General features: G+C 47.4%; 1 protein-coding gene across 1 annotated transcript in view; it reads left to right on the forward strand.

Moving 5' to 3' along the window:
• FLVCR2 (FLVCR choline and putative heme transporter 2) overlaps window positions 1-21302 on the forward strand; it is a 53172-nt gene that overhangs the window by 9338 nt on the left and 22532 nt on the right. The window contains exon 2 of the mRNA XM_082733617.1: window positions 18372-18513. Within this exon, the coding sequence (XP_082589743.1) occupies window positions 18372-18513 (142 nt within the window). The remainder of the gene's footprint in view (window positions 1-18371; window positions 18514-21302) is intronic.

Here is a 21302-nt window from a genome sequence, read left to right on the forward strand (position 1 = left end):
TCGTCACCATCCACCACCAGAATGTTACAGTTGTTGAACCTACATTGACACATCATGACAACCAATCTCCTCAACAAATGGTGTGGAGAAAACTATAACCCACAGTGCTATATTTGTTACAGTTGATGAACCTACATTGACACATGGTTATCACTAAACAAATGGTGTTGGTAAAACTCTATAATAAGAAAACACAGGGAAAACGCTTCGTGATCTTGGATCTGGTAACGATGGCAATGATTTCTTGGTTGTGATACAAAAAGCATGGTCAAAAAAAAAAAAGAGAGATTCATTGGACAATATCAAAACAAAACTCTTCTGTGCATCACAGGACACTGATCATTAGAGTGAGAAGGCAATTTGTGGAATGGGAGAAAACATTTTCAAACCATATATCTGATAAGGGTTGATATCCAGAATATATAAAGAATCCCTACCGCTGAACAAAACAAAACAAAACTTATTTAAAAATGAGCAAAGGACTTGAACAGGTATTCCTCCAAAAAAGATATACAAATGGTCACTACGCATATGAAAAGATGCTCATTATCAGGGAAATGCAAGGCAAAAACACAATGAGATTCCACCTCACACTTAATAGAATGCTATGAAAGAATAAAGAAGTGTAGACAAGCTTGTGGAGAAATTGGAACCCTTGTGCATTGCTGATGGGAATGTAAAATGGTGCAGTCTGGAAAACAGTATGGCAGTTCCTCAGAAACTTAAAACTAGAATTACTGTATGATCCAGCAATTCTGCTCCTAGCTATTTATCCAAAAGAACTGAAAGCAGGAAGCTAAACCTGATATTTGTATGCTTGTTTTTACAGCAACATTATTCACAATAGCCATAAAAGTGAAAGTAACCTAAGTGTCCCTCTACAGATACATGGGTAAACAAAATGTGATATACACATAAAATGAAATATTATTCATCCGTGAAAGGAAATTCTGACCCTGCTCCACATGGATCAGCCTTGGAGACATTAGGTAGGTGGAAATAGGTAGACGGTAGGTGGAATAGGATAGTCCGCCAAAGGAGAGATACTACGGGATCCCACTTATATGAGGTATTGATGTGTATTTTTTCCTGACACCAACCAATTCTCCAATTCTGTGCCACCAACTGAGTGTCCTACAATCAGATTTAATTCTGACACTGATTACTTGGAGTTAATGCCGACCAGCCAACCCCACAAGTTCAGGGCTCGGTTCCACAAGACTGCCCCCACTTAAGATGCCATCTCCAAGTCTTGGGGGCCAGCCAAACTTCTCACCCACTGGTTATACATTGAAGGTTCGCATGACCCCTACTCAGGTTCTATGATTGGCTAGGATGGCTCACAGAACGCAGGTAAACATTTTGTTTACTAGTAAGGTAACTTTACTCGTTATTATAAAGAATGCAACTCAGGAACGGCCAAGTGGAAGAGATGCGGGGGTCTCTCTGGGCCTGCCACCCTGCCTCTCCACCCTGATGTCATGTGTTTTGACCAGAAAGTTCACCGAATTTCCTTGCTCGTGTGTTTTTATAGAGCTCAATTTCTAGCTCCCCTTCCCTCTTCAGACGTCAGAGGAGGATGAGGCTGAAAGTTCCCAAACTCGAATCATGTAATTTTCTGGAGATTAGCCCATCCTAAGGCCATTGACAGGCCATGCTCTGAGTCACTTCAGCATCATAAATTCAGATGTGATGGAAAAGGGTTTCTTAGAAGTAACAAAAGACACTCCTACACTCACGAGATGCCAACAGCTTTCAGAACTCTGTACCAGGAACCGGGGACAAAGAGCAAATATGTTTTGATGATACCACAGGTACAAAGAGTACTCAGATTCATAGAGACAGAAAGTAGGATGGCAGTTGCCAGGGACTAGGGGAGGAAAGAACGGGGAGTTACTGTTTGATGAGTATAGCATTTCAGTTTGGGAAGATGAAGAATGTTCTGGAGATGGGTAGAAGTGATGGTTTGCATAGCAATATACTTCATGCCACTAAACCATACAGTTAAAAATGGTTAAAATGCTAAGTTTCATGCTATGTGTATTTTACAAAAAAAAAAAAAAATCCATTGCTTGCTGGGTGCCTGCTCACCTGTCTTCAACTCATTAGTGTCTGTGCTTGGAGGAGAGCATTCTGGGCCCTCTGGGTGCTTGCTGAGTTCACTGAGACACTGGGATACTTTGTTTCCTGGTGGTTTGTGTTTCCCCCTTTTCCTTATCTTTTCTCCTGTCGTTCCCTCCCTCTCTCCGCGCCCCCCCCCCTTTTTCAGCTACATGGGAAACTTATCAGAGGGCTGGAAATTTGACTAATAAACCTCCCCCATATCTCAGAGCAGGGCTCTGGGTGTAACAGGTGCTGACAGATGGACACACAGACACACTCACAGGCATTAAGGTGACTACTCAGTTGAGAGCTCAGGTCATTGGAGGAAGGAACTGTCATACCTGGATTTGTCTTTCTGATGTGATTCAGTCTTGTTCCTTCAATGGAAAGAGCTATGCAGTCCTTACTGTGTTGTGTGCCTTGAACCATGCCAGACCCAGGGTGGTTGAGAACACCATCGTTAGCTCTGCTGTGTTCCTTCAGACAAGTCCATTAGGTTTTCTACGTTTTGATTTCTTCTTTTGTAAGCGGGAGACAATAGTGGCTATTGCAGAAGGTAAAGGAGAGGGTTAAGTGAGACATAATGGAGGGCTCTCAGCTGGCAGAATTTGTTCGATGAAAAGGTGCTCAATGAAGAACAGATGTTATCAGTACTACCGTCAATAAACACAATTGCTCCTTTGCACAGGGGGCTCCTGATCTAGAAGGAGAGGCCAACACTGAAAGACTCATAATACCACCATGTATGTTCATGGGACCTTACAGGTCACACAGCACATGGGAGGACATTATCCCAGTATGAGCATAATGGGGAGCAACCAGGACAGCTTCCCTGAGGAGGTGATTTTTATGAGCTGATTTTGCATGAGTGGAGTGACCAGGGGTTGGGTGATTAGGGAGGGCAGGCCATTCTGCGAAGTGTCCAGGCAGTATCACAATGGGGACTCGTCCCACTTGAAAGCCACTCAAACGGACAGCTGTATGTAGGGCTCAGAGGTGGTGTTTCTTTCACAGCATGTGGCGATGACACCTGTTGTCTGTGATGAAGACTTTCGAGTCTCTGAGATAACACAGATGCTGTGTTATCATCAGTCCTTCGTCTCACAAACCTAAGGTTAGGTGGACACAGCTGGTTTCTACTGCCTGGTTCTTGATCTTTTTCCAGCAATGCTGTTAACAGGATATCCCTTTCTTGACTTAGACTACGCCCCCCCCATCCCCAACATCAAACAACCCTGAGTGGATCGCAGGATAAGGGCTGGAACCCCATCAAGCATGATAAAAAACTGTGTGGTTCACGTGACAGCCGGTGTCTCCTCTTCTTTCTTTGTTCTGTCTCCCGACTTCTACCCACTACCATTCCTGAAGTGAACCCAATGGAGCATCTTTCTTCTCTTGGGTCTGAAGGACTTTTTTCTTTACTGAGTTGTTCCGAGGGGGGAAGCCGCCTTGCAGGCTCCAGCTGTCCACCTTGATTCTTCTGCTTTCTGACCTCCTTGCGGGCATCTTTCCTTTTTTATGCTGTGCAAAAACATGAGCTCAGCTTCTCAGCACCAGGTGGTTCAAGAGGACGCCTTGCTTGGGCATGCGTGCAGATGATAGACGTGCCATCGGGGTGCTGCAGGGGAGATAGGAGGTGCACTGGGCTCTCCTTGCCTGCCATCTTCTTGCAATCTGTGTGTCTCAGAACCTCATAATGGAGCAGTGTTTGCTTTGGAGCCTGATTCCTTCTCTAGAGCGGAGGTGAACACAAGTCCCGTGCGTTTCCAGGAGACCGCTTTTGATTGGACAGCTCTGCTGGCTCCCGAGGGGGTTGTGTGGGGAGTGAGAGGACACAATGATGGAGCCAATTTAGGAGTTGGGTTGTTTTTTTTTCCCCCTCCTTTTCCCCCTTCTTCTCTCCCCTGGAAATGCGTGCTTTCTGCCCCAAATTACTGTGTTGCCATGGCTGGGTCTCCTCTGATGGCTCTGGAGACCGCTCCCTGTACACGAGGCCAACTGTGGTGTCCGTCTATTCCGAGAAGTGGGCGGGGCCCATTCCAATGGGCTGTTTGTTCGGGGTGGTGGCTGCCCTGTGAAGCAATCTGTGCCTCCTCAGACCTTTGCCCTGGGCTTCTAGTTCAGTGCTGGGCATGTCTGTGGAACCACTCAGTGAGCTCGCTCGGAGGACCGTTTCCTCTTTCCCGAGGAGCTCAGCGGGCATACAGATCCCTCTCTCTCCCCCCACCCCTGTCTAGGACGCACAGGGAAGTTAGCTCTGGAGAACAGTCTCTTGACTTCTTGCACTGAGGGCAGCCGAGAGCCACTGCGAAGGGAGGGCCCTGCGCCTCCAGTACCAGAAGCACCTGCGAGGGTGGAGGGGGGTGGTGTGTGTTGTTAAAATGCAGATTCCTAGGCACCAAGCAGACCCAGGGAATCAGTGTCTCGGGGTGGGGTTCGGGAATCTGTGTTTTTGATCCTCTGTTAGGGATTCTGACACTCTCTGAAGTTCGAGAACTCCTGGGATGAAAGAGTCGTGGAGCCCGGACCCGGTGCTGCTCGCCACTGTGTTTGTGGTGTCCGGCAGGACGCTTGCCCTCCTCGGTCATCAGCCTTGTGAGCTGTAGCAGGAAAGCCTGCCTCCCAAGGTTGTTACCAGAATTAGGTGAGGGAGTGTGTGAAGGCTCTCGGAATCAAAAAAGCCCTCCGGAGACGGTTCCTGAGCCCACACCCGCCTGCTCCCTCCACACCACACTCTCTGCAGCGTCTTTTGATTTCAGTCACTTTCCTTCATCTCTGCTGCCATCCCTGAAGTTTAGGCTGGCAGATGCCCCTCCCCAGGTCCATACGTGGGGCAAGTGAAGCAGTCCACACCCCATGTCCACTCTCTCAGCCTCTCAGCGGTGAGCTGGTTGGGGCCAGCAGTCACCACCCTCCTGCAGAGAGGTCACCCCCCGCCCCCGCCCCACCGCTTGCTTGTAACATACCAACCAGAAGAGGCCACGCCTGGCACACAGCAGCGACTGAGGCTCTCTGGATGGGAAGGGGGATGTCTGGTGCTCTGGCTTTTTTACACTTTAGCCGTGGGACCTTATCTTCTCATCGCTGAGAGAAGATTCCAGAGCATTTTCTGTGATTATCGTCTCGTACCCCGTCACCTGCAGCCTCAGGAGGAGAGGAGTTGGGGTGAGGGAAGAATGTGGCTTGATTCAACTCTCTGACTAATCTTTTCCACCTTTTCTCTGTAACTAGGCCCCAGGAGAAAATCCCCTCCACCTAGAGCCTCAGTTCCCGAAGCCTTGGAAGCAGGTGGTCAGGAAAGGCAGCAGGTGGTGATAAAGCCTCCCTTCCGGGCTGCCTGAGCGGGGCAGGGCCGGGAAAGATCAAGGCTCTCCGGTTTCTGGAGCAGCTTCCTGGAAACCCTCCCCACGCCCTATGTCCTGAGTATCACTGGAGTGTCACTGTCCCTGTCCCAAGGGACAGTCTCAGCCCCCGGCCTGCCGTGTGGCCTTGAGAAAGGCATCTCAACAGCCCTCCCCGTTGGTGGAGCAAGACCGTCCTTGCCAGTGTTTGCTTCTCAGGCTGTTGTTGGGGGGGAGATAAGTCATGTTCCCAGAGCCCAGATCACTGGCCAGAGGTTTGTTTCAGGCACCGAAGGAAACATGGACGTTCTCTCCTCCCATCGGACTGCTTTCTGCTTCCCTGTCCAGAAAGAACTTTGATAAGAGGTGCTGGGTAAATGTGTTTGCCACTTTCTGATGACCCAAACACGTTCCTCAGCTCTACCACAATCGCCCTGCAAAGGAGTCCATCAGGCCCTGGGTCATCTGGAGTCTCCGACCACGTCTTCCAGGCACCTGTGGCTGGTTGGTGCCTTGTCACGGCTCAGCGAGGTTCTGTGGGAAGACAGCGGGGCCGGGAACGGGACCATCATAAGTCCCAATATTTACTTCACTGCTCTGAACGCAGCAAGTTGCTTGACTTTGGGCATCCTGCTGTTGACCTTGACCTCACCGGGTTGCCTTGCTGCTCAGGTTGTATGTTGTGCAAACCTAGGCTCTTAAGTGCCTTTAAGGAAAAAACGACTCTGGACTTGCTCAGTGACACTTAAGGAATAAAACGTTGGACATGCGTACAGCGCATGTCCCGTTGCCTTTGTGAAGTGCGGTGGTTGGAATGCACTTGGCTTGAGGACGGCAGCCTCTGTCTGCAGAGCTTGGCATTCTTGCCCTTTAGAATCTGCTTTTCGTTTCCATAAGCTCTCTGGTCATTCTGGCTGTAGGAACCCATCCTAGAGCTTCTGGGTTCTGGAGTCTTCCTGCTAATTTGAGCCTCTTGGCCTGACCCATTCTGCAGCTTCAGGAATCCTGCAGAACGTTCTGATTATTTTTGATTGCCAGAAGGGGCTTTTGCCAAGGGTTAGCACAAAGCAGCTTTTCAATCTATACATGCCCAGGATGGCTCCTTTCTTCAATGAAGGTGGGTATCCATGGTGGCACAGCACAGAGCCGATATGGTCTTCACGGAGGACACGTGGCCCAGAGTGAGGAGCCTTCTTTTGAGGACGTGGTGGTGTTGGCCTTCCCCTATTTCCACCCAGGGCCTTTACAGTTAGTGGCAGTGATCAGTGGTAACCCACAGGGACTGGGGGGGCTTGGGCTGTAACTTGTGAAGACATTGTCTTTTTTCTTTCCAGAGTTGTTCCTCCTCAGAGAAAAGGCTACCCCATTATCTGCCCCAGGAATGGCTAGTCCTGCATTCTCATGCTGTCCCCCAAAACCCATGGCCTTTCGAAGGGTGCTCCTGCCCTGGGCCACATCTCTGTCCCTTGCAAATAACCCACACAGTCCCCTGGCCATCCCCTCTGTCTTCTTGAATCCTGCTTGTTCTGGATTTCATTCCCTCCAGCCAGCCTCCCCACATGCCCCCAGTTGATAGCAGGTAATGTGACTAATGGGAGCCAGGGAATGAAGGCTCTCATCCTCTTGGCCGGACCGTCTCAGGAAGGACAGCTTCGGGTTAAAGGTCACACACTGCGCTTCTAGAACTCAGTGCTCTTAGGAGCTATGGTTTTGTTGGTTGTTTTGTTTTGTTTTGTTTTGTTTGAGACAGTGCAGCGCAACTGTCATTTTTGTATTGCACAAATGTTTAGTGAGCATCTGCTTTGTTCTGAGCAGCAGTCTGAGTGCTAAGCATGAAGCAATGAATGGGAAAGAAAAGGTCCCCGAGTTCACATTTAAGAGAGGAGAGATGAAACTGTAAGGCAGCGAGTAATGGAGTGACTAATGGTGGAAATATCAGGTCAAGCAGGAGAGGAGGCATCTTCAGAGCAGGATTTTGGGAGATGCTCTTGTGTAAGTAGGTCCCTGAGTAACTCCCTAGATCACAGAGCCAGATCTGATGGTGCTGCTTCCTTGGGGTGGTGTTAGCTATGGGTGGCAGAGATTTCTTTCTCTTTCTAGATTTCTCTTCGGGATCACGAGGCAGGGTTAGTTAACTTGTGCAGTCGACTTCACAAGCTAGGAAAAAGCGGCTTTGGAACCACCCTGTCTGTTTCTGGTGGCACACCCTGCAGGAAGAGGAACTGGGTCTTTCCATGGTAACCCACAAAACAATAACTCTTCCAGGGCCTGCCCCCTGAGTAATCACCTGGGTCTGAACTTCACCCTCGAAAATCAGAAGGGGAGGACTGTCACTCAGAAAGTCCAATCAGACTTCGAAGAAATGTGGGAGGGATAGAAACATTTATTGTCACACGAACTCCTTTTAGGGATGACAGCATGGGACACTGCATGTGTCTGGGCTGTTACCACCATCTGTACCCAGGACAGCGGGACTGATCCGTTGGCTACTATGTGCGGGCTTCTGGGGCAGAGTTGGTGCGAAGTCCCAAAGCCTTTGAATAGAGCTAAGCACGTTGCCCACTTCCAGGGCGGAAACCTGGGAGATAGTGAGGTCTGTGCTCCGCTGCTTTGGCTGGCCTGGCGGTTCGAAAGATGCCCCCTCGTTTTTCCTCTTTTGCAATAGAGTCATGGGGAAGTTCTTTGAGCCTGTGGTCATTGGCCCTCAGCAGTGTCAGCAGAGGGACCTTTGAGTAGTGAAGCCAGCAGCGCCACGGGCTCTTAGTGAAAAGGGAGGTAGAGGAGGCTTCACATCTGTGTTCATATAGACCTAGAATTACCCCTTTGCAGACGTCACCAGGAGGACAATTTCAAGAGGAACTCTAACCCTGAAAAGAAGGAGTGTGAGTACTGAGAGCCTCCTGAGTGGATGGCAGCAAGCAGGAACAGATAGGAAGCTCAGCTTAAAAAAAAAAAAAAAATTCCCTGTAGAACTCAGACCCCTCCCCTAAACCTAGCTTCTTCTCTGTTTATAGCCTAGTGCACCTCTGCTCTTCAGCTACCTTGCACCCCCCCAAAGATGAGGAGTGAAACCCAGCACCAAGGCTGTAGGTCAAGATCAAGGTATATTCGATAGCTTATAAGCTTGGTGATACAAGCACTTTGTCTCCTCCCTTTCTTTTTAGTACGACCATTTGGTGCTCAATCACTACTGAATGTAGGTTTGATGATGGGAAGTCCCATATCCCAATGGCTGATCTTCAGAGCCCAAATCGGAGGTCTTCTATAGGTCATTCCTCCTCATTTTTGCTTTCTTGTGGTGGTAAGCTCTTGGAATAGACCTAATTGCTGTTATGCCCAACCTGTCAGCTGTAGATACTTGAGTTAGATCTGAGCTGCACAATCCTGAGTTATCTCTTTACTTAGAAGCTGTTTCCCAAGCACCTTCTCTCCTCTTGGCATTGTGCCTGGTGCCATGTGGGGAAGAGTCACAGAAGGCAATGTAAATCAGTGACCCTGTCCTCAAGGTGCTAATCATCTATCTGGGGAGACACCACCACCCTATGTGAAGAAAAATCCAAAAAGCATCCCATAAGAATAAGAAATCGTGTAAAGTCTAACCAAGTAGTAAACAAAACAGACTATGGCTGGAGGTACCTCTCATCTCCAACAGCTAGACCTAGAGGGATGGGCTTGGTTTATGGAATGGAGCATATAAGACTGGGGGACGTGTCAGGTGTCTGAAGGTACTCACTTCTGTGACTATCACCCTGCCTACTGGATTTGGAGTCAGTCTTGCTGTTAGAAGCTGAGTGGCCTTGGGCAATTCAGAGATGTTTTCTCATCTATAAAAACCAAGTTCGACACAACGATGCCAACTTTAGGTGGTTGCCATGGGGATTAAATGAAATAACGTGAAAAAATCACTTAGCACGCTGCCTAGCACATAGTAGGTGCTTGTTATGCATCAGAGCTCTTCCTTTTAGTTTTGCTAACAGCGAAGACCTGCTCATTTAACCCAAGGCTTAGGGTACAGACTCTAGTCCAGATGGCCTGAGCTTGAAGTCTGGCCTTATCATTTATTATTATATGACCTTGGCTAAACTACACAAATGTCATTTCCTCAAATTTTTTCCTCCTGAATGCTCAATTTTTAAATTTTTTTAAAAAGGTTTTATTTCTATTATTTGACAGAAAGAAAATAGAGAGAGAGCGTGCACAAGTAGGCAGAGGGGCAGGCGGAGGAGGAGGGAGAAGTAGGTTCCCTGCGAGCCCAACACGGGGCTTGATCCTAGCACCCTCGGATTGTGACCTGAGCCAAAGACAGGTGCTTAACTGACTGAGCCACCCAGGCGCCCCTGAATGCTCAATTTTAAAATAAGGATTAAAAGATTGCGCTTGTATGTGTGTATGTGGCTTAGTAGTGCCGTGGTGACTCGGGCATGTGAGCTCCACGTATCAGCGGCTATTAGTTCTTTCCCTGAGAAGCAGGCCGTCCTAATTTCTCTAACTGCTGCTTCCTGCATTTCCCTAACCTCTTTTCCCCTAAAGGACTGAAGAAACCCAACAGTGTCCAGGTGGTAGAAGCCCTCAGCACAGTTGTAGATTTGAGGACAGACCCTGTGAATGGGGAGGGAGCCCTAAGGACGTCTTGGGTTGACTAGCTGTGACCACCGTGACCTTGCTTCCTCAGTTCTTAGAGACCTCCGCTTAGCCTTCTAAATGCATAAACCCCCCTTGGTGAGTGATTTCCTCCTAAATCAATGGGATTGTTTTTGTTCCTGAAGGTCTGCTCCCTCCTTAATCCTGAGTTGGTCTTTTCAAAAGAAGCCAAAGGCTTGGATTTGGGAATTTCAAAAATACAGTCATATGAGCGGGCTTTGCAGGCACATTATTGCTTACCATGGCATTTCCTAGGAGCTGCCCAGCATTCCTAGGTGGCCAGAGGCTCATTTCTATAATTCAGCTGGTGTTCAGCTTTCATGTTTCAATGTCCCGGCACCCACCCCATTCTTTTTGTTTTGTTTTTTTTTTTTCCCTCGGGCATCCGCAGACTCAGTGCCAGGATGCCCCTTCTGCACCTCCCCCATTGGTCCAAAGATGGCTTTCCTGCCCAGTGCCTTTCCACTGGCCTAGTACCTTACATTTGGGACCCTGGAGCCCCTGTTTGCATCATTTTACCCAGACGTAGGTGTAAAAACAGATGTTTAAGCGACATACTGGAATGTGCTAATGTGTGTTTCCATAGAAGCATTTTTGCCATGTTTAAATGCCCACACCAGCACATACCAGGGATGGCCCATGAGTGTTGACGTCACTCCTGAGTTGCACCTAATACCCCACGTGTATGTGGTCCTAGGAGACAAAGCGTCAGTGGCACCGTGCTGTTCATGCCGAAGACGCCCGTGTCGAGCCACGCAGCCCCAGAAGTGTGTGGGCATAATTAGGTATGGGATGGAAATCAGGCTTACCGCATTTTTAGCACGTTTTGGTGTCCATAAATTCTTCATGGACTCAAATGACCTTTTGTGTAGTAACATTTCCTGACATTGGTCTGTGTAGTTGAATTTTTTTTTTTTTGAAGATTTTATTTATTTATTTGACAGAGAGAGAGACAGAGACAGAGAACAAGCAGGGGGAGCAGCAGAGGGAGAGGGAGAAGTGGGTTGTCTGCTGAGCAGGGAACCCAACACAGGGCTCGATCCAGGATGCTGGGAGCATGTCCTGAGCCGAAGGCAGGTGCTTAACCGACTAAACCACTCAGGCGCCCCTGTGTAGTTTAACTTTTCCTCAACTGTGGTACTCTGTGAACCTTAGCTTCGGGTTAATTTTTAGAGTGTAAGACCATTGCCAGTGAACATAGAGATGTGTAGGTTCGCACGTGTATCTCGTCACTCATGATATAAAAATACCCTCCTGGGGGCGGCGTTGGGCCGTGTGCTTTAAGATTGTTCACGTGGGTTGATGGGCTTTAAGAGTGTGAAAATCTAGATTGAACCCCAATGTATCTTTCACGTGGCTCTGATTTTAAAAGGGCCTTCAATCATGTTTTTGTTTTGTTTGGCTTGGCTTGGCTTGGTTTGGTTTTAAATAGCAAACTTTCTCTGAGAATTCGGTCTGCATTTCAATTTCCGGCAACGTCTTTCCCCAGGTCCAGGCTCGTGGCTAATCTGGAAGGGGAGTGAGGTGTTCCTGACATGCCAGTGAGCTGAAGCCTCTTCATTCAACACCCGTTTATTGAGCGAGCCCCTGCTCTGTTTACCAGGCACCAGACTAGAGTCAGAAAAATGGCAGAAGACCAAGGGATTAGAGGAGTTCAGGGCAAGGAGATCTCTCCTCGCTAGTATAATCAAAGAAAACCCAGTAAAGGAGCTGATGTTGAGATGGGCTCTGAAACATTAAAAGAGGGAGCCCTTTCCAAGCGGGGAAGCTGCTTGCATAAAGGTAGAAACTAGACCACGAAGAGACTGGAATCGTGACTCGTCCAAGTCCAATCTGGCTGGAGTACCAGGGACACAGCAGGAAGTGGGCGGAGAAGGGCCTGGAAAGACAGTTGAAAGTAGGTGAAGAAAGCCAAGAACAGCAGTCTGAGGGGTTTGGACTTCCTTCCTCCCTCTGAAAGGCCTGATTCCTTGGAGGGACCCCCCACCCGCTGACAGGGGCTTGGTGGCCAGCCCTGCGCTGAGGAACGTGTGCCTGAGTGTGTGGCACAGGGCGGTAGAGGAGAGCCCATGGTTACCCACTCAGAGAGGGCTCCAGGGAGGGCTTGGGAGGCTCGGGGACAGAGTGTGTGTCAGAGCACAGGGTCAGGGGTGACTGAGAGAATGGAGAAAGAGCCACGAGAGGGAAGGAGTTGGAGAGGGAAGACAAGGAGAACCAGGGAGGGCAGTTTGACGGCCCTAAACAGACCATGACTTCAAGGCCTGGTAGCTTCTCACGGCCGCCATTACTGTGAGAGGGCGTGAGGGGAGAGCCGTGGCTGTAGCCACCCCTTGGTGTGAAGCTTCCTGCTGCGCAGTCCACTCAAAGGAGCTCATGTAGACCCCAGAATAACCGCGAGAGCTAGACAGTATAACTAGATAATGGTATCTTCCTTTTGTGCATTACAAAGCAGGCACAAGGAGGTAAATCCGCTTCCCACAGTCAGACATGTAATAACAGGTAGAGCTGGGATTTGAACTCTTATCTCTCTGATCCCAGAGCCTGAGTCCCTAACCACTATATTAGAGTGATGATGTCTTCCAGGACTGTTGAGATTGAAAGGAGGAAAGGTGAGGGTTTCTTTCTTTGTTTGTTTGTTTTTTAAAGATCTTATTTATTTGAGAGAGAAAGAGCATGAGAGGGGGAAGGTCAGAGGGAGAAGCACACCCCGCGTGGAGCAGGAATCCCAATGCGGGACTCGACCCTGGGACTCCGGGATCATGACCTGAGCTGAAGGTAGTTGCTTAACCAATAAGCCACCCAGGCAACCCGAGGGGTTTGCAACATAGGTGTGAATTCTTTGAGGATTAAGTGAACCCATTAGGTCAAAAGCAGACCATGTTTGAAGTAAGACAAAGACTTGTTTTTGTTCTAAAGGGCTCTGTGGCAGGGAAAGCTGCCCACCAAGTTAGGAGACATTTTTTTTTATCCACGACACCAGGATGTCAGCTCCTGGGAGCCCTGAAATCCCAGAGACATGCCTGGCCCTGACCTGGTGACTGTGCCCAGGGGAAAAGAATGAGGCAATGTCCCAGAAATGGCCCAACCCTGGTACGGAGTGGGGTCATCTCTGTTTGGATGGCAGGTATGCCCTGGGGGAGGAGTGAGCAGAAGAGGGGGTTGGGTGAGTGAGAACTTGTTTGCTGAGGTGGTTGCCTTCTATCAAGAAGAGCAGTGTCCACCTTACCAATGGCCCAGGGACAGAAGGATGAGGTGCATAGCAGCCTAGCAAAGGATTCAGATGGGGACCAGTGGTCTGTCCCTGGAATATTAGGACCAAAGACCTCACCATGGTGTTGGCACAGAGCTCCCTGCCTTTCGTGGAAGGCCCAGGGTCCTCGTTTGATGGCTTGGGTATCTTCATGGCCACACGACATGTAGGAGGACAGCTCTGTGCCACGATTTTGACTCAATGGTGACTCCAGGCTTTGCTGAATGTCCCATTATGGTCAGCGATGGGGATAGTGGTCCTGTGGATCTTAGAGCCAACATAGCACATGCTTTGTCCCGTGCAAAGAGATTAAATTTGGAAATCTTAGCCTCTTAGAGGCAGCCTCTAATCTTAGCCTCTTAGAGGCAGCCTGGTTTTCTGGGTTTTTGTTTGCTCTGCCAAATGCAGAGTAAGCAAGAATGACAAGGAGTGCTTTACACAAAGTATGGCTTTTTCCTGTTCCCCAGTCCCCTCAGGTGGCACGGGTGCGGTTTTTGACTGTGACCTTTGCTTTGGAAGTACTCCTGACCACTGATGCTGCAACAGCATTTAGACATCACCCTTGGGTTTGCAGAGAGGGCAAATAGAAACCAGGGTGTGAGCACTGAGTACCCCAGCCTGCCTTTTCATGCTTTTGTTAAATGCCCTCTTTGGGGTGAAGTTAACCACAGGGATGAGTCTCGCGGGCTCCAGATTCAGAACGGCTGTGTGTTCAGACTTAAGCTCTCACGCTTCCCGCTGTGTGACCTGGGGCAAGTCAATTTTCTGTACCTCCCTTTCATCGACTATAAAACTGGGACAGCGGGACACCCACATCTTTCTTTCTGGGGTGGTTTCAAGGATTGAGATCCTCCACTCTGTGCATTTTATGATCAGTATCACATGCTGCGCTCTAGAGATCAGTGGAAGCCCTGCCCTCCTGGTACTTACAGTCTGGTTGGGGAGACGGATGGCAATTGAATAATCACACAAGTATAAAACTACCTGGGTGGGGCCTGACCTCAAATGAGACACTAGAGAAAGCTTCCCTGACCAAGTGCGGCTTGAGCTCAGGCCTGAAGGATGTCTGCATGGACTCGGTGAACCGGAGGAGGGAGGGTATTCTAGTCTGGTCAGAGGAAGCTGGTGCAAAATCCCTGTGGGTCCTTGGACATGAAGGTGCTTTGGACATTTTTTAAAAGAAGATTTTATGTATGTATTAAAGAGAGCATGCATATGAGCAGGAGCAGACTTCCTCTTGAGCAGGACACGGCACCCAGACACCCTACTTTGGACGTTTGAAAGATGGAGAGGAGGCCAGCGTGGCAGGGTTTCAGGGAGCAGAGAGTTGGCCGGGGCAGATGACCCCCAGTGCAGAACTTCGTGGGTATGCTTAGGTTTTTACTTAATTTAAAAGCAAGGGGAAGTCACTGCAAGGTTTTAGGTAGAGGAAGGACATAATCCAATCATATTTTGCCAGTATCACTGGCTGCAGAGTGGAAAATGTCTGCGAGCAGAGCCACGTGGAAGCTGTTAGGACACCCATGACCAAACTGTCACCCAAGCTCCCTTGATGGGTGACAAGGATTGCCTACATATGAACCTACAGGTACTCAGGATGAATCCCAGACCTGCAGGATCACAGTGGGGTCAAGGTTGGTGGCTTTTTCAGGCAGTGTGGGCAATCTTGCTATTGGTGCTGTAGAAATGATGAGAACCTAATTCCACTTGAAAAGCAATTTTTTTTTTAAAGATTTTATTTATTTATTTGACAGAGATCACAAGGAGAGAGGCAGGCAGGGAGAGAGGGAAGCAGGCTCCCCACAGAGCAGAGAGCCCGACGCGGGGCTGGATCCCAGGACCCTGAGATCACGACCTGAGCGGAAGGCAGAGGCTTAACCCACTGAGCCACCCAGGCGCACCTGAAAAGCAATTTTTAAAGCATAAGTTCCTGTAGAGACAAGACTGGATGGTTTGACTGTGTATTGTGTTTTTTGCCCACAACTAATAATTTGTTGAGGATGGTAAAACTAGGACAAACGCTAGGACATAAACCAATCAAACCAGTTAGCAATTATTTTTAATCATTTTCATTCATGGCCCGGGTCTTGTTTTTGTAAGTGCAGGAAAGGTGCCAGCACACCCTCTTGGGGCATCATTCTCCCATCTCTTTGAGTTAATCTTGTACTGACTTGGGCTGCAGGTCTCTGATTTTTACCCTTGAGGTGTCCTAGAAAATTCATGACAGAACTTGAATGGGTGAGAACCTAGGCTTCCATGTTGACTAGTGTCATATCAACTTTTCACAGGAGATGGTAGGTGAGCTCAGGTTCTGGAGTCAGAACTGGTATTAGGAGGGCCAGTTCTTCTGCTAGCTGTCCATGTGACCTTAGGCAGGGTGTGGACCATCAGTGTTTCTCATTTTTGTCTTTATTGTAAAATTTCTTGGGTTAAATGAAAAAGATAAATGCTGTTAGATACAGAGTACATAGTAGATGCTCAAGAAATAGCCAGCCATCCTACCTTCTCCCTACCTCCTCCCCTGTAAACCTTTTTATATTCCCCTTACCCCTCTGAATCCAATGTGGTTTGTAGAAAGAACAGGGACCCTCATGGGCAGACCTGTGCGATACTGCCAGCTTTGCGTAGAGAAGATTTTTCCACCAGTGTTCATCCATCCATCTGTCTAGCTAGCCAACATGACTGAGCACCTGCCAGGGAACAGACAGGAATTGGGAGCTGAGCAGAGCCTGTAAACTCTCACTGAACACAGATCTCAAGAAGAAGGAACAAATACGTCTTGAAAAAAACAGAAGAGGCAGCAGTCCAATCCGGATGTTTTTGTTTTCCACGCTGACCACGAAAGTACCTCCAAAGTCAATTTCCTTCTGAAGAAAGTGTACCTTGTGGCAGTGTTGCTCTCTGGCTGGGTCACCACGGGTCCCTACAGCTGACTGCCTCAGCCTGCTGTCTGGAGAAGGCTTCCATGTGGAATAGCACTCATTCAGGCCTCGTGTATAGACAGAATGGAGTGTGGTCTCTGAGGAATCAGAGTCTGCTCTGGTGTAGAACAAGCTGGGAGGGCTTCTTTCTCAAGGCAGAAGATTACTGAGTATTAGGTTTTCCTGTATCAAGGTCTTTTGGGGAATGAAAGAATCATAGAGACTTGGATGATATCCCATATCTGTCCTCATTCTTTTTTTTTAAATTTAATTTAATTTTTTCAGTGTTCCAAGATTCATTGTTTATGCACCACACCCAGTGCTCCATGCAATACATGACCTCCTTAATACCTTGGGACATTTTGGGGTTCGGTTGAACGTGTAGATCTCCAACACCCAAGTAGTGGGAGACCAGATAGAACCTGAAGGGTACCCTGTTTTCCAACTGTGCCCGTTGTATTTGTCCCTTTGTCTTTGGCTGGTTTACACCCCTTAAATTATTGGAGATCAACCCTTAAGCTAGACTTAACTCTGGCAAATCGTTGTGACCAAGGATCAGAGAAGACTCCAAGGACATGAAATATCTTCTCTTCTGGAGAATTCGGCTCACTTGACCCTTTCTCAGGACTCTTAGCGCTGGTGAGGCCTGTCAGGCCCAGTGGCAGAGGCCCTGGGGGGAGAAGCTAAAAGATCTGTTTTCTTATCTCAAATTTGCTAGAACTCCTATGACCCTGTGTGACTCACCTCCTAGAGCTTACCTTCAATTGACTTCCACTTGACCCTGTATTAATCAGGCTGTACTAGACAATGACAAAGGAACTTTCAAAACAATAGCATCCTATGATTTCAACCCACAATAACCCCCTTTGTGTTATTCTTTTGTATCTTTGTTTTAAAGTCCCTGCCCCCACTAGATTATAAAGTTACTTGAAAACGAGAATTGTGCCATATCCATCGCAGTACCTTGGTAAAATATCTAGCAGAGTACTTTTCACACAATAGATGGTTTAAAGATCTGTTTGATTTATTGATTATATATTGGCAAATTTGGAAGAACCCTATCCAGAGCCTATCGATGATGACTTTTGCCACTGTTCCAGAGCTGAGAACCACCATCCTGAGTGGTTGTAACTGACAGGCTGGAAAAGCAATCAAGGTGGTCAACAGACAGGTGTAACAGACGTTGTTATAGGGTCGCATGAAACTAACTCACCTTCTACCCACAGTTCCTTTCAAGTGCAGTAAAGAAAAGTGGGACCTTAAAAGATTAACTCGTCTTCCTTCACTTTGGGAATTTGAGGCTTGCCTGAGTTCTCAGGCTGTTTTCTGATTTCTGCCTTGGTATGTATGTGTGGCAGAAGGACTTTTGGGAGTTACGTCACAGTAAGCCATCACTGAATCTAGGCATTTGGGAACTTGGTAATGCCTGAGTCATGTTATCTATCAGATCCTGGGAATTTGAACTGTGAGGCAGGAATGAGATGTTTTAATTCGTGGGTGTGTGCGCATGCATGTTTATAGCCAGTTTTCATGCCCCCATGTCCTGTGTGTGTACCTTTATGTGGTGACATGTGACTTCACACTGTAGATGCTTTGTAAATTATGAGTTATTTACACAATGAACTTATTTTTTCACATGTGTGAGTGGGGTAGCAATTTTAGGCTTTCATCTCCTACTGAATGCAAGTTCTTGGGGTTATAGGGTATAGAATTGAATTTTTCTGTCAGCCAGTCTCAAAGCTCCAGGTTAATGGATTCAGTGAGATGAAAAATTCAGTGGGGAAAAAAAAATCAATGTTTTACTCTACTATAGAGTACATTGTTCATTAGTCTGCAGATAGAGAAGAGCTAGCCTGCCTTGAGAACCCCAACTCTAATGTTTTCCAATAGGTATCGATAGGGTGATCAGGGGTAAGTTTCAATCAATAAAAAGAGTTGAGTTGTCAATGAAATGAAAGATCTCTTTGGTGTTTTGAGAGGGGGGACCAATTCCTGTTGGGGTTTTAAGGAGGCCTGGAAGTTAGGGTTTGTGCTTCTTATCAGGAGTCTCTTTAAGTTTATGCTGTCATCTCTTGGCTGTTGGAAACTGTGATTGATTGTCTCTGTCTTCTATAGCTTGGAATTGCAATTGGGTTCTTGGTCCCTCCTGTTTTGGTACCCAACATCGAAGACCGGGACAAGCTTGCCTACCACATCAGCATCATGTTTTACATAATAGCAGGCGTGGCTACTCTGCTTTTCATCCTTGTCATCATCGGTAAGGTCATTAGTAGACTGATGGGGGGCCATGAGGCAGGGAGGTTCTGCTGACTTGGGTGGGGACCTTGTGAACATGACCTTAGAATACCACGGACATTTACGGAAAGTAGATGCCAGGCTGCTAGTTGAGGTCTTCAAATGTCTTAGCCAATAGAGTGCTAGCTGTTCTTGTGTACTTTGTTAGCTGCTCAGTAAGGATTTAATTGTAATCAACCGGTTCCCCAATAAAACCTCACCAGAGTTAACGGGCAGGCTATTGATCCCTGTGATGAAACCCCCTGAGTGCTTATGATATATATCACAGGCACTATGCTAAACATGCCTGATCTCTTTGAATCTTGAGGGAAATTCCCATCACCAATCCCATCAATCCCCTCTTTCCCACAAAGAGGAAAATGAGACTTAAGGGGAGTTAAGTAAATTATTCAACATTAGATGGGTAGTAAGTGGCAGAGATCACCTAACCCTGTGTAACTCCATACTCTAAATTTCTGGAACGAAACTAAAACAGAATTGACCCACAAACACTAATATTCTTGTAGATTCATCTGAGAATACGTGGGGACCACATTTTTGAGGCTTTTTTGTTTTTTAAACTATAAGAGGAATACATGTTGGTTATGGAACAATCTGAACAATACAAAAAAGCATAAAGAAAAGAATAGCCAAGGTGCCTGGCTGGCTCAATTGGTAGAGCATGCGACTCTTGATTGAGCTCATGGGCGTGAGTTCAAGCCCCATGTTGGGGGTAGAGGTTACTTCAATAAATAAATAAAATAAATAATTAAAATAGGGGCGCCTGGGTGGCTCAGTGGTTTGGGCTGCTGCCTTCAGCTCGGGTCATGATCTCAGGGTCCTGGGATCGAGCCCCGCATCGGGCTCCCTGCTCTGCAGGAAGCCTGCTTCCCTCTCTCTCTCTCTCTCTCTCTGCCTGCCTCTCTGCCTACTTGTGATCTCTGTCTGTCAAATAAATAAATAAAATCTTTAAAAAAAATAATTAAAATAAAAAGAAATAACCATTAACTTAGACGGTACCAGTTAATCCCCACCACCAACCTCAGACAACCACTATTAATTTTATGTGCATGTACATTTGATCGTTGAGATATTGATTACTATATTTATATATCCTCTTTTATCATCTGAATGGTATTACATGTGTTGTGATAAATTCAGAAACAGCATAGTAGAGGCTTTTTAATTTTCAGTTAGTCATTCGCCTTTAAAGGTTAACCAACCAGCTTTCTTCCTAACATTCCATCTCACGTGGTAAAAAAAGGTCTCATTCTTCCCTGCCATCCCCACCTCCTGTTTTATGATTGTGCACCCTGTTCCACTGTTCTTACTGAGTCACTCTCTCCCCTTGGGCTCCAAGATGAGAAAGTCTGATGGCTTTTCGAAGCTGTCAGGATATGTTGGGTGGAGGACTTGCTGTTTCTGGGAAGGGGAGAAGCTACGGGAGTGTGGATGGCCTCAGGAAAGAACAGTTCATCCAGGGTCCCTCTTACTCAACCAGACCTTAAGTTTCAACTTGTAACGTGCCCAGCTTCAAATGCCTGCGCTCGTAGCAGATGAGCATGTGGTTCTTTGCATTTGAAATTCCAAAGGTAAGACATTTGTATGTTTTGACATTGTATTATCAAGCCAGAGATTGGCTAATTGAGTAAAGAACTGAAAAATCTGATCTGAATTCTGGTTTATAGTTTCTCCAGGACCTTGGAGAAATGGAAGAGAGATAGCCTCTTGCCTTGCTTTCTTTCCCCTCATGCAAAGGGAGGTGAATGGACAAGACAGTGGATGAATGGTTTCCAACACCAGGAAGTAATCCAGGAGTATTTCTGGAGAAGGAAGAAGCAGGGCTCTGAAGTTAGGGCTGGGGGGGTGCTTTGATCTTCAAGAGAGTAAACCTCACCTGCAGAGCTTCCTCTAACTAGAGACAGTTTATTGACCTTTCAGGAGCATTCTCATGGCGTGTGGAGAAGCTACATGGAGCTTGCCTGGACCCAACTTGGGGGGGAAGCAATTTAACCAAACAAATGGTTACACTTGTCTGGCCCCAGAACCTGAACAGCGATCAGTGCCATCAAATTTTTGTACCAGCTGTGCTGGAAATCAAATATAAAATGAATGGTTTTTGTGCTATCTCTCCCCAGTCCTTCCTACCCCTTCTGCAGGGGTGTGTGTTAATTCTCTTGTCTCTTCACGAGGCAGACATTAGAGTCAGAATGTGACAAACTAGGAATTGACTTGAGGTTTTTTCCAACAGAAGAAGATCTTTTCACTTATTCAGGGAATATTCCTTGGCTGCCATGTGCCAGGCTCTCTGCTAAGCAGGGGCGACACGGTCCCTTCCCCTTTGGGAGGAGCTTTGGTGCTAAGCCATTCACTGGGCTCACTAACCCCAAACTTTCTCACTTTCTCTCTCTCCATGTATTACTACTATGTTATTTTCAGTGTGCTGTGATATGTTATTTGCTGATTGATTATGGGACTCCTTGACCCTCGAATGCTGCATAGGAGGCCCAAGGAGTGCAGCCATCCAGAGGCCATGAAGAAAAAGCCACAGGTGGTGAGAAACCGCTTCAAGAAAGAGGGACTGATGGATTTAATTGAAGAATTCATATTTCCTTTTTGAGTCTTTTTTTAAAAAAAAGATTTTATTTATTTATTTGACAGTGAGAGAGAGCATGAGAGAGGAAAAGGTCAGAGGGAGAAGCAGACTCCCCATGGAGCAGGGAGCACGATGCGGGACTCGATCCCAGGACTCTGGGATCATGACCCGAGCCG

The sequence above is a fragment of the Mustela nivalis genome (genome assembly GCF_964662115.1).
Source record: "Mustela nivalis genome assembly, chromosome: 6".
In the NCBI taxonomy this organism is placed as follows: domain Eukaryota; kingdom Metazoa; phylum Chordata; class Mammalia; order Carnivora; family Mustelidae; genus Mustela; species Mustela nivalis.